We start from the raw sequence: 13195 nt of genomic DNA on the forward strand, positions 1-13195 counted from the left end.
CGGTGAGCAAAAATCCCAGAACCACACGGGGGGACCTAGTGAATGACCTGCAGAGAGCTGGGACCAAAGTAACAAAACCTACCATCAGTAACACACTACGCCGCCAGGGACTCAAATCCTGCAGTGCCAGACGTGTCCCCCTGCTTAAGCCAGTACATGTCCAGGCCCGTCTGAAGTTTGCTAGAGAGCATTTGGATGATCCAGAAGAAGATTAGGAGAATGTCATATGGTCAGATGAAACCAAAATATAACTTTTTGGTAAAAAATGAACTTGTCGTGTTTGGAGGACAAAGAATGCTGAGTTGCATCCAAAGAACACCATACCTACTGTGAAGCATGGGGATGGAAACATCATGCTTTGGGGCTGTTTTTCTGCAAAGGGACCGGGACAACTGATCCGTGTAAAGGAAAGAATGAATGGGGCCATGTATCGTGAGATTTTGAGTGAAAACCGTCCATCAGCAAGGGCATTGAAGATGAAACGTGGCTGGGTCTTTCAGCATGACAATGATCCCAAACACATACCAGCAACATTGTGTGAAAACCTTGTGAAGACTTACAGAAAACGTTTGACCTCTGTCATTGCCAACAAAGGGTATATAACAAAGTATTGAGATAAACTTTTGTTATTGACCAAATACTTATTTTCCACCATAATTTGCAAATAAATTCATTAAAAATCCAACAATGTGATTTTTCTGTATTTTTTTCTCATTTTGTCTGTCATAGTCTCTCTCTCCCTCTCATCTTTTTAAGTGGGAGAACTTGCACAATTGGTGGCTGACTAAATACTTTTTTCCCCCACTGTATCTACAGTAGTACTATAAAACATTTTAAAACATTTTACAACTTGTAGCCTTTTAAGAACCACTATTTCTTAAGAGCAATGCTCTTCAATCCTGGTCCTGGGATCCACAGAGTCTAAACAAGGTCTATAGGGCTTGATGTATAGTAAATTAGTTGAATCAGGTGCTTCAGTGCTGGGCTAGCACAAAATACCAAGATAATGGATTTGAACTACTTCCTTGATAAATAGCGCCATCTGGTGACAACAGCTGTAATGTGCGGGCATGCCCCATGCTTCTCATTCATCCACATAGCCCTTTTAGTCACGCCTTGTATTAAAGGTCAGATCTAAACATATATCCACGGAAATGTGAAGTAACAACATCATACAACGATTCAATCAATGTTTATTACCCAATGAAACATAATTATACTTTGGAAAGGCCAATCCACCGTGGGCAGGTCTACAGTACACAACTGTTGGGAACTGGAATTACTGGTAGGTTTTTCAAACTGACAGAAACTTCAGGCCTTTAAGGAGGATTTGTATAAAACACTTTGCATAACACACATTTTTGTCCCAGTATCATTTCTTCGGACATTCCTTTTTACAAAGGAGGCCTACATAGTTGCACCTCCAATAATTTGAAATAAAATAAATTATTTAAAAAGTACATTCAAGTAAACAATAGGCTATCAACCCTGAGATTAGGTAAAGTGAGATATTAGCTATTCAGATTTCAGGTAAACTCAGATATATCTCTTCAAGCGTGCGTGATGTCTGAACGGCCACGGGATGGTTCATGTTGATGAGAGAAGACACCAGACTGTCCACCATGGCTTTTAAACAGTCCTGCAGATCTCTAAGGTCCCGGTCCTTCTGACAGTCAGAGTCCCTCATTGCCATGCGCACACAGATGTTCCTCAGCTCTATGCTTACCTAGGTGGAGAGAGTAGAGGCACAGATAGAACAATGAGCCAGATATTTCACCGGATGTATATATGTGAAGTATCAGGTTGGCGTTTCCACTCACTACCAAATATGGTGATGAGAGGAAACCCAGTGGCCGGCAGTGGGAGTAGATGGAGCGAGATGGATTTTGGCTGATGAAACTAAATCTCATACAATTTCCAAAACTAAAATCTATAACAAACAGAATGGATTGAGTTTTGTAGACTTTACACTTTGCCAAAGTTTTAAAAATGGTGTTGTTTAGGAGTGCAAGGGAGACTTGAGTTCTTGCACACGCACATTTCACAGAGTAGGCATTCCCTAACGGAAATATGCAAATAAATGCTAGATTGAGCCAATAGGTTCTCACTAGGTCGTGCTTGGCTCTGTTCACCGCCTCGCTTGTTTTACCCGCTATAATTTATTTGCTCCCATTGGAAACGACAGGCTCTGGTCTATCTTGCGTTAGTTATAAAACATATTTGGTAGAGGCGTCCGCATACATAGGTTCGGTTTGCTCCTAGCAGAACTCGGCTAGGAGAACATCTCTGCTCGCATACTCCCGAAGACCTTTGTTTGAAAAAAAGGAAAAGCGGCAATATTACTATTGTTTGTCGCTCGTGTCATCATAGCAACAACATAGCCAGTACAGTTCCTCAAAATAGCTTCAATTAATTAAGGTAAATCAAGAAATCTGTAACAAATTGACATTTTTTTTAATGATTATTTACATCTAGATGTTTGGTGCAGTATTTCTCTAGTGAAGTAATGTGCATGAAAACTAGTCAGACTAGACTGATGGGCTCTTGCTACAGATGATTTGTTTACATCGCAGTTTAGGATAACTAATGTGGACTAATCCACATAAATATTTGTTAACTAATAAAGTAAGAGAAGCAATGTTTCCTCAAAATGTTTATTTCACTGAGCAAATTTCAACTTCCAGCTCGATTTTACTGTAAACACTGAGGCTGTACCCGCTTTAAATTACAGTTTCAGACATTGTTCAAGTAAGCTACTGTGGCAATTTGATCATAATATAGGCCTACCAGTGTGGCCTACCATCAAAAACAACTGAGAAAATGCATTCCATAACATTTGAACTTGGAAATTGCTGTTCTATCATTCAGCCTACAGTAGAAGTCAATGTGTTGTGTTCAATGTAGGCCAACATTCCATGAGACCTTTGAAGAAAAAAAAATCTGTGTTTGACATTAACCTGTTTATCCACTTGTCCTTTAGACAAAATGAAAATGTTCTTGTTGTTTGATGCAAGAAACCACTTCACAAAATGAAATGCATTATTATTACCATACCATTATTATTACAGAATCGGCTCTAGATTTGCTTTTAAATATGTCTAGAAATGTACACGTTTTGTGCTCTTGTAGGAAGCAATCACTTTGTGGCTGTGGTAACTAGTGACGACCGTTTAGAAACTGGTAAGAGCAGACAAGGAATGTTGTTTGTACACTCTTTGTTTGTTCTTTCTATATTTGACATTTTGAATTGCTTTACAATACAAAACATAAAGGTTAGGATAACGTACGTGTCAGGTTAGGATTATTAACGATTCAAGTTAAGAAAAGGGATAGGCTTAGCTACAGTTGTCAACAACTGTTGTCCAGACATAAAATAAACGGCCACAGACCAATGGCTAGCATCAATTGGTGTAAATTGATATCAAGAAACACCTATATCAGAAAACGCCCCTAATTGCGGTCTGCAATTATACCCTTCACGAAAAAAAGACCAAAACGTCACAAAAACGTCTTCATAATGTATCCGTGAACTGTTTCGACTGGGAAGCTTTTACGTCTAGCCAACATGAGTCAGTCATAACAAATGCAGTTTTTTTTAACATATACAAAATATTTTGATATTCATACAATATTGTTTTCTCATTCATAATAATTTTTATTCTAATCTCTAGCCTATCAACCAAATAGAACGATATCAAACTTTTTGTCAAATTATGCAAACCTCACTCACCAAGAAATTAGAATTTCATATAAGGGATAAAACACTCACTTTAGGATGCAGAAATGTCCTCAGATCCTGAAACAAACTATGACTGATTTCTTCCTCGACTGTGAGTATTTGGGTTAGAATATCGATTAGCTGCGTAATGACACTTTCACGCGCCTTTTCTGCTATTGTGCGGGCCGCTGCTGACGAGTCGTGGATGGTTGTCACTTGTTTTTCTAGTCCAAATTTACTGGGCCTACTGATCGCTGTTTGGTGAGGGCGCACATTCTGTAGCAACTTCAGTGCTTCTGTTTGGTGCTCCATGGGACAGTACTGCAACGTTGCTGTCTCCATCTCTGTGTCGCTGCCTGTAGCGCGATTGCACCTAGGTGCGCTTAAAATTCACAAGAGTCTCCACCTCTCCCACTCACGCGTCAATTGTTGTGCTATGCTGGTATTTGTGGTAATTAAAATGTTAATGACAGCCACTTTCCCAACATACACACACATACATAGACACACACACACCACATGACACTTTTTCTCAACTGTTATCTGTTTACTTTAGTCAGCGAAAAGGGCCACAGGGAGTTGGAAAATGAGGAACCAGACCTAAACTAAACACGTCTAAGAACATCCCAACTGTACAAGGTTTAGGCTATATAACAACACCTCCTTATGCAGATTACAGTTACTGTGTACTCATGATTAGCATCTGGAAAGGCTGAGAGGAGAGAAAGGAGACATTCCTTGCTGTTGTCTAGCAGACCCCAAACTATAAAAAATGAAATGTAACCTAAATAAGAACAAATTCTTATTTACAATGACGGCCTACCCCGGCCAAACCCGGATGACGCTGGGCCAAATGTGCACCGCCCTATGGGACTCCCAATCACGGCCGGATGTGATACAGCTTGGAATTGAACCAGGGACTGTAGTGACGCCACTTGCACTGAGATGCAGTGCCTTAGAATGCTGCGCCACTCGGGATCCCAAAACGACAGCATCTCTATTCAATAGATCCGTCTCTCTGCTATCTTTCTACTATCGAATACAAGCCTGGGGGGCATTAGGGTATTAGCTATGGCAGAGTTCTGGTGTTGACAGCAGCTGCACATGAAGCTTGTCTTTTCTATAATGGCTGCTACCTTTCCTCGTCTCTTATTTCATTTACACTCATTTGAAGGCCCAGGAAAGTGCTAATGAGGGAAAGGCAATGATGCACCGACAAGGTGTCCCCACCCCATGGCAACCCCAGGTGTCCCCACCCCATGGCAACCCCAGGTGTCCCCACCCCATGGCAACCCCAGGTGTCCCCACCCCATGGCAACCCCAGGTGTCCCCCAGCAGGCGGCAGTCACCCACAGATTGAATCAACCTGTTTAGAATATCTAAACATCATTTTGTCAATGTGGTTACAATGTTGCATCAACGTGGAGACCATTGGATCATCAACAAAAATTTGAGATACCGATTTATCACTTTCTGTCTACAGTATTTATAAAACTTCCCACTGGGCACACAGTGGTTGAATCAACGTTGTTTCCACGTCATTTCAATGAAATTACGTTGAACCAGCATTGAATAGACATTGAATTGACATCTGTGCCCAGTGGGTTAGCAAGCATGTGTAGAAACATTGTTGATTCTTTGGAAACTGTCAGAACTAGCATGCCTTTGTGGAGTTCAACATTTCATTTCCTAAATGGTCTCAGATTTTCAAATGATGTGCTTCCAAATGGAGTCCAACTCCACATACTTAGAGCAGTCGGCAGAATCGTGAGTTCGCGTCGTTGAGGTGGCCCTTTTGAAAATGTGTAGTGTCTCCCAGAAAAGGTGTGTCTTCGTTGGTGAGGTCACCCAAAGAAGAAGCAAATGCCATGGTTTGGCCATTCGTTTCTTCCTTTCTCACACTGTCTGGTTCTTCTGTGTCTAAATGGGACAAGAAAGACTCCTTTATCTGGCTGTATCATATGAATCTGAATATTTCATATCTTCTGATATGTAATGAAGGCTGTATAACTTGTCCAATAATAAACACGTTTTGTTGTTTAATAACCTTTTTTTCCTCCCTACTAGCTAGCAATTCGAACAAGCCCAAATTGCCTAACCTCTCTCGCTCTCTCCCACCCCCTGCTGGTTGTCTCTGTACACACAGGGCTCTCCTGTCCCTCTGGCCATGATGGTGTCCTCAGACACACACAGGTTCTGCAGCAGGAAGTAGGTGGTCATCAGGCCTTTCCCCTTCACCTGGATCTCTCCTCTTTCCAGGATGTCAAAGCCCTTATCTTCCAGCGCACTGCAGATAGGTATAGTTAGAGAGAATCAGAACCATAAGAACTAAGTTCTTCGGCCAACTATATTGGCAAATCTGATTGGGAGCCATGTTGGCACTACCTGTATGTGAAGGGGCTGAGGTGTATGTGGTCAGGCACTCCGTGACTCTCCATGCGGGAGGCAGTGTTGACCGTATCTCCAAACAGGCAGTATCGAGGCATCTTGTCCCCTACCACACCAGCCAGCACTGGACCTGTGTGCAGACCCACCCGAATCTAGCACACGCACACCACACACACACACAGTCACTTTAAATCACAATTCCATAGCTTCATTAAAGAACAGCTCATTTTGGACTATAAAGTCACCTGGATGGGTTGCCCAGTGATAGGGTTGGTCACCTCCCGGGCAGCGATACGCATACCCAGGGCAAAGTTGGCCACCCGCTCTGCATGGCTGTCAGCTGGAATGGGAACCCCACCCACCACCATGTAGGCGTCTCCAATAGTCTCCACCTGGAAGAGCCGAGGCATTCATAGCAAGGTTGAAAGGTTGGCTGTATCTCAATAATTTTCCTTCCCTTATCTCCTCTCCTTCATTCAACCTTTCATTTACCCCTTCATGTACCTCTCTCTTTCTCTCTGTATACCTTGTACACGTCATGGACGCTGGTAAGGCGGTCGAACTTGGAGTACATGGAGTTGAGCATGTTGACGATCTGGATGGGCTCGCAGGCAGCACAGATATTGGTGAAGGTGACCACATCACTGAACAGGATGGTGCACACCTGGAACTCACCTGAAATAGAGGGAGAAAGGGGAAGCAGAGATGTTTGTAACGGCCATACTTTTCATTACACAGGTCTTCTAGCTCATTTGAACAGTAGAACAAAATGAAAGGCAGCAGATATGCTGGCCCTGTCTGGAGGACCAGGTAGATATGGAATTAGGCAGACATTGCCATCGTACCTGCTTCCACCCTCTTGCCCTCCTTCAACTGGTTGGCTACGTGGCGAGGCAACATGGCGTAGAGCAGAGTCTCCGTCTTCTTCTTCTCCACCTCGAGGTGGCGTGAGAGGATCCTCAGCTCCTCCTATGAAATTACAACATGATAGACAAAGAGGATGAGAAAACAGTGAGATGAGAAACGGACAAAGTAGGAGAGATGTATGTGCCTTTTTGCGCTCCAGCTGATTGGACAGCTCCATCTCTGCCAGACGCTGTTGGTTAAGCAGGATGAGGTCCCGGGTGGTGTCGTGCTGGGCAATGTCGGAGATGTGCAGACCCCTCTCCTCCAACTCCTGCAGGCTGCGCAGCTTCGGGGAGCACAGGTACACCATACAGCCCAGAGATTCCATCCACACCATCTGACCTGGGTACAGGGGAGTTATTCAGTGATACCATGGACACAATGCAGAGCCAACCTGCACAATCAGACATCGGATCAGAGAAGGGGAGTTTGACTGAACCTCTGAGTTTGAGCATGGACTGATGCTGAGAGGCCAGCGGCACCATCTCCCGTCTGGTCTTCAGGACAAACTGGCTGTTGATGAACTTCCTGATGCTCTCGATGTTGAAGGTCACCTGCGGATGGACAATGCTGAAGTACTCATCCAGACGGCTGTCCATCGTCTGCAGCCCAGGGACAAACTTCTGGATGTTAATCCCAGTCTGTTTCACCTTGAGCTGGGCACACATAGAGAAGAGTACTGGTAACAATGTACCAATAGGACTAATAGCTGCTTAATTATTGTTTTGCATAAACTTAGAAAGACACAAGTTGCCTTACCTGTTTATCAAAGACAATGTGGAAAGGGAAGGCATTGCAGAATGCCTGTTCCTCCATCCACAGCTTATCTGGGTAGCAGGGTGTGAATGTCTTCAGAAGGTTATCTGTGGGGGAGGGGCACAGAAGAATCGTTCTCATTAGATGTTCTCATATCAACATGAAAGAGTCCAACAAACTTTGCTTTTGGAGTGAACACTTCAAGTAAAGAAAGAGCCCGACCTTTTCCAAACATGACAACGCTCCTAACCATGTCCCAGCGTGATCTTTTCCCAGCAGGGCAGTGGGGCAGACTGGCACACCTGGCTCTCATCCTCTCCAATGCCTCTGCCTGATGCTGTTACCAAACCAGAGGAATACACCAGAGATCTCACACTGAACCCCTGGAGATCACGGTGTCTGCTGGGTGTAGACTACTTTGCTCTTATTTTTTAACCCTCTAGACCTCATTCTACTTTCATTCCATTATAAACATGTAATACTTAAACACTGCTACTTGACTCTTGTTTTGAATCATGACAAATTGAAATACAAAATAAACTTCTCACCCTCCTATCAATCTCCTCATCCTCCTTGGTTACCTCCTTCTTCTCTCTTTGGGGCCGGAAATCCCTCTTTGACCCTCGGCTCCTCTGAGAGACCAGGAAGACCACATGCTCTTTCTTCCCTGTGCGCTCGTCCTCCTCTGATTGGTTAAGGATGGTCATGCTCACTTCGCTGTCAAAGAAGTCTTTGGCCACCGCCTCAATGATGCCTGCACAGAGAGAAAAGAGATAACCTCCTTAGATTAAAGGTACACTTTAGGTATGGATGATTACCGTACCTGGCACAATGTGATATAGGCCTTTCCTGTCCGAGTAGTAATGAAGCAACATCCTCCCATCATCGTTCTTCTCCACACGGAACGAGGGAGCGTTCATCTCCTGGAAGAAGGATATTTATTGCATACATAATCTTTTTTTTAATATCTGGGCTCTAATGGATTGAAATACATAATAGATTACCCATTGTAGAGGCCGTAAAGAGAAGGTCACCTGGTAGGAGAGAGCCAGGTAGCTGTGAAGGGCATCCAGGTTCTCAATGAATTCCACCAGGTTCCCCCCTAGCGTACGCAGCATGGTGTCGTACCCCGCCATCTTACAGAAGCTGAAGAAGTACTCCCCGAAAAGCTTCAGCACCACCTCAGAAGGCATGTCTGTGGCCACAACACCACCACATCATCATCATTGTCATCACTATATCATCACCAACTGTCAAACTAAATGGTGCCTATCTCTCCCCTTAGTTTGGGACAGTAGACTGTCCCATAATTCTAACCCTGACACTGTGTCATGTCCACAGGCTCTGGGGTGACCCCTCGGGTACAGGACACCTGGGCCACACTTGGGTCACCTGTGCCACACCTGGAGGGCCTCAGCAGGGACGTTGTTAACACCTGACCTCACCTGGAGGGCCTCAGCAGGGACGTTGTTAACACCTGGCCAAACACACCCCCTTCCCCGAGGAGGTAGACACTCCTAACCACTGATATAAGGGTATCAAAAACACTGACCTGTGTTTCTGGTTCAAGATTAAACACTGTTATAGAATTGTAAAGAACGTAGAGACTGGTACTTACCCAGCATAGTACATGCTTCCTGCACCAGACGCAGAGTTATGACATCATCGTATATCTCATAAGTCATGAATGTGTCCTGGACCTCTGCCAGGGTCCTGAAGAGATAGAGAGAATTGGCATACTCATGTCCTGAATCGTTTCAAATTTACATCAACAGTTACTTAGTACACAAAATACCAGACCTCAGTTTCTCCCATGTTTCTTCACCAAATTTCTCAATTACCAGAGATTTCAGACAGGTGTTTATGAATCCGTACTGCGAACACAAACAGCGAAGAAGAAGAGAGCGATATGAGATATCATAGTTGTCTAAAGCAAAACTAGAATGACTTGATGTTAAAATCAACAAACAGACATACTCACCATCTCTCTGGTATCCCTCTGTCCTCGTCCTCCTGGTTTGTACTCTCTATGTACAGAACCCCTAACTCCTCTCTCTCTCTCTCTCTTTCTCTCACACACACACACACACACACACACACACACACACACACGATTACACTGCCACCATATGGTGAGAATTAGACATTACATGGCATCCAGTCCCATCTTCTTGTTGCATGAATCCTATCTTCAATTCTTCCAATTCTTTTATTATTCTCAATGTGTATTCTTTCTCTTGGTAGTTGATCAAATCAGTAGAGGCTGCTGAGGGGAGGACAGCTCATAATAATGTCTGGAACGGAGTGAATGGAATGACATCAAACACATGGAAACCACACGTTTGATGTATTTGATACCATTCTGCCTATTCTGCTCCAGCAATTACCACAAACCTGTCTTCCTCAATTAAGGTGCCACCAACCTCCTGTGGATACAATATACACTGAGTGTACAAAACATTACATAAAATGATCAAGTGAATCCAGGTGAAAGCCATGTTCTTTTATTGAAGTCATCTGTTAAATCCACTTCAATCAGTGTAGATGAAGGGGAGGAGACAGGTTAAAGAAGGATTTTTAAGCCTTGAGATAATTGAGACAGGGATTGTGCATGTGTGCCATACAGAGCGTGAATGGGCAAGACAAAAGATTTAAGTGCCTTTGAACGGGAGATGGTAGTAGGTGCCAGGCACACTGGTTTGTGTCAAGATCTGCAATGATGCAGGGTTTTTCACGCTCAAAAGTTTACCATCTGTATCAGGAATGGTCCACTACCAGAAGGACATCCAGCCAACTTAACCCATCTGTGGGAAGTATAAAGTCAACATGGGCCAGCATCCATGTAGAACGCTTTCGACACCTTGTAGAGTCCATACCCCGACAAATTGAGGCTGTTCTAAAGGCAAAAGGGGGTGCAACTCAATAGTAGGAATGTGTTCCTAATGTTTTGTAGGTCTGTAAATCAGTAGTATAGAACACACACAGTTGCCTGAACTGTTATTGGTTGGAAGTCCTTGTCCATCGTCCTAAAATAGTGTCCAGGTCAATGTTGCAGGCTGCATGTGAGATTAAGGGTTAACAGCCTCATTGGAATATGGTGTATTTGAAGTAAATAACGCATTTCAGTCTTTGGATGCAAAAGGAAGCTATTTTATTTTTCTAATATATTATGACTTGACATAGTCTGCAAAAACCATAAACAGTTGTAAAGTTTAGATGTCTGTCTTTTCCGAGCGTTTTCATGACTGAACACACAGATTAGGCCCTGCATTTTGTAGTGGCAATATAAACTACACTGTTGTGTTTTGAATCCCAACGCTTTCAAATAAACAATTATGATGCTTTCCCACGAGCTATAAATGCTGTTGTTCCCCCAATACATTTTTACAAGTGTCACAACACATCACGTGTAACACAAGACAAGACACTCAATTGTAAAAACGGATACTTCCTGGTATGCTTTCCAAAAAACATTTGGCTCCCTAAAATAAAGTGTGAACTGACGCAAAGTTACTTTGATCATTGCTGTAAAAGGTGGGTTAGTGCTCAGGATCAAAGTAACGTTCGTGTTCAGTTTGTCGGGAAATTTCCAGACCCCTCAAGGAGGGTCAAATGTCAAGGTGATTTGGAATCAAACAAACATTGATTTTTAGTGAACCAACACGTGAACCAACTACTTTTTTAAAACTAACATAAAATTGCTCTGACATTACGTCACAGCAATTTTCATTTTACAATGATCATAACAGTTGGCAGTATTTCCTGTTCGTCTTTAATTCAATGTACTTTTCCAAAAGAAATCCCCTCCTTCAGTAAAGTGCTTATGCGCGGTGTGTAACCAGAGACAGTAGAGAAATCATTCCCAGACCATCTCTGGTGTATCTTCAGGAAGAGAAGAACCAATAGCCTACAGCTGAATCAAGTGCAGCATTGCCAAAGGTGAAGCAGGTGAGACCTTGAACGTTTATTTCTTTAAATACTGAGTTTGTAAGATCGACAACAAATCACAGCCATTCTCAACGCTTTTTGTGTTATATGGGTTTTGTAATCAGCGTGAGTCATTTGACATGGAGGGCAACGCAATGACAATGGTGTAACTGATAAGGTAGAGATACTAAAACACAGCGAAAATACAGCTTAGAGCATGGAGGCTTTTCAGTTGTAATTCGAGTAACACTTCAACTACAGCAGAACATACAGTATAAATGTATACTATATTTACTGTCTTGTTCTACACAGGGATGTTGTGTGAAAGCGCACTCTGGGGCATTGATCACCATGAAGACTTGGCGAGAGAACTCACTCCTGCTCACGCGTCCCTATCAGAGCCAACATCAGACCGGGGTAGTTTCTACCCTCATCTCTCCGAATGCGCCAACATCGGGGTTGATGGCAGGGAAAATATGGAAAACCATATCATGAAAGAGGCGGTGAAACAGAGATCGGCTCATCAAGAAAAGGGACTGGTCCCAGGAGACCAACTAGTGAGGAATATGGCATCACCCCATTCTACAGAGCGGTTTGGACCAACAGGGAGAGGGAAGTCATCAGGAGCCGGACGGACACTGGTACCCTGTCAGATTTCATCTCCAAGTCTCTCGCAGAGTCGCACTAAAAACTATGTCGTGTAAAGCTTGCCTCTTCATTCTCCATGGACATATTTAACAGTGGCTTATGGAACAATGTTATTTATTTTGTATGTCATTTCACTATCCTTCATAACCTATGCTTTTTCGCTGACACGATCGCCAGTTGTACGGTGTTTCCTCCGACACAACGGTGGGGCTGGCTTTCGGCGAGCAGTGTGTCAAGTAGCAGTGTGGCTTGTCATGGTTGTGTTTCGGAGGACGCATGACTTTCGACCTTCGCCTCTCTGGAGTCGGTACGGGAGTTGTAGCAATGCGACAAGACTGACTGTAACTACCAATTGGATATCAGGAACATGTGGAGAAAAAGTGGTAAAAAGTACAAACAAAAATGATAATAACCTGTGCTTGATATCCTGTTCAACCCTTCCTGTGAATTAAATAGCATTACAGGCCTACTGCTTATTGCATTTGTTTGATTGAAGGATGTTCATTTATTAACTAAATGTGCAGTGTTTATACTTTGTTCTTTCAACTATTTATTATTGATGGAGAGGAAGCCAGCCTTAACATTCACCATCACTGGAACACTGGAACAGGATGGCATGGAATGAATCCTGTACTCTATTCTGTGTTGATGTTATTAACAAATAGGGATAGAATAGGCCTGCACTTGTTTCTTATCATTATTCATTTCCATTTAATGTAGGTCCATTCCAGATAGTGAAGATAGATATTTAGGTCTATGAAAATACTGTAGATGTTAGTTACCATAACTGCCCTCAGATCCAGGTTCATAAGGAAGCACCTACGAGAGTCAAATGTAGTTGTACATTTATGT

At 43.1% G+C, this 13195-nt stretch overlaps 2 protein-coding genes and 1 long non-coding RNA gene across 3 annotated transcripts; 1 reads left to right on the forward strand and 2 right to left on the reverse strand.

Annotated features, from left to right (window-relative positions):
- Positions 1 to 1229: 1229 nt before the first annotated feature.
- On the reverse strand, positions 1230 to 4060 carry dleu7 (deleted in lymphocytic leukemia 7). The gene is made up of 2 exons (XM_029649138.2): positions 3770 to 4060; positions 1230 to 1726 (listed from the first exon to the last, which is right to left on the reverse strand). The coding sequence occupies exons 1-2, from the start codon at positions 4058 to 4060 to the stop codon at positions 1520 to 1522; spliced, it is 498 nt and encodes a 165-aa protein (XP_029504998.2). The 3' UTR covers positions 1230 to 1519.
- Positions 4061 to 5812: 1752 nt separating this feature from the next.
- On the reverse strand, positions 5813 to 10790 carry gucy1b2 (guanylate cyclase 1, soluble, beta 2). Its single transcript, XM_065018199.1, has 15 exons — positions 10758 to 10790; positions 9569 to 9642; positions 9387 to 9481; positions 8803 to 8963; positions 8592 to 8691; positions 8317 to 8522; positions 7991 to 8093; positions 7772 to 7875; positions 7452 to 7668; positions 7158 to 7354; positions 6952 to 7075; positions 6633 to 6781; positions 6352 to 6498; positions 6104 to 6258; positions 5813 to 6005 (listed from the first exon to the last, which is right to left on the reverse strand). Exons 1-15 carry the CDS (start codon positions 10788 to 10790, stop codon positions 5813 to 5815), a joined length of 2058 nt encoding a protein of 685 aa, XP_064874271.1.
- Positions 10791 to 11513: 723 nt separating this feature from the next.
- Positions 11514 to 12812, forward strand: LOC135571739 (uncharacterized). Its single transcript, XR_010463890.1, has 2 exons — positions 11514 to 11716; positions 12008 to 12812. It is a non-coding gene; the product is annotated as an uncharacterized LOC135571739 (long non-coding RNA).
- Positions 12813 to 13195: the final 383 nt, after the last annotated feature.

The sequence above is a fragment of the Oncorhynchus nerka genome, linkage group LG5 (assembly GCF_034236695.1).
Source record: "Oncorhynchus nerka isolate Pitt River linkage group LG5, Oner_Uvic_2.0, whole genome shotgun sequence".
In the NCBI taxonomy this organism is placed as follows: Eukaryota; Metazoa; Chordata; class Actinopteri; order Salmoniformes; family Salmonidae; genus Oncorhynchus; species Oncorhynchus nerka.

What these genes read in the sequence shown, in the direction of transcription:
- gucy1b2 (XM_065018199.1), bottom strand. Translation starts at nt 10,790, where the DNA reads ATGGACAAGGACTTCCAACCAATAACAGTTCAG. An exon ending in GGGCAAGAGGGTGGAAGCAG is followed by an intron (nt 6,782 to 6,951) that starts GTACGATGGCAA and finishes CCTCTATTTCAG; the next exon opens with GTGAGTTCCAGGTGTGCACC. An exon ending in TCACTGGGCAACCCATCCAG is followed by an intron (nt 6,259 to 6,351) that starts GTGACTTTATAG and finishes TGCGTGTGCTAG; the next exon opens with ATTCGGGTGGGTCTGCACAC.
- dleu7 (XM_029649138.2), bottom strand. Translation starts at nt 4,060, where the DNA reads ATGGAGACAGCAACGTTGCAGTACTGTCCCATGGAGCACCAAACAGAA. An exon ending in GGACATTTCTGCATCCTAAA is followed by an intron (nt 1,727 to 3,769) that starts GTGAGTGTTTTA and finishes CTCTCCACCTAG; the next exon opens with GTAAGCATAGAGCTGAGGAA.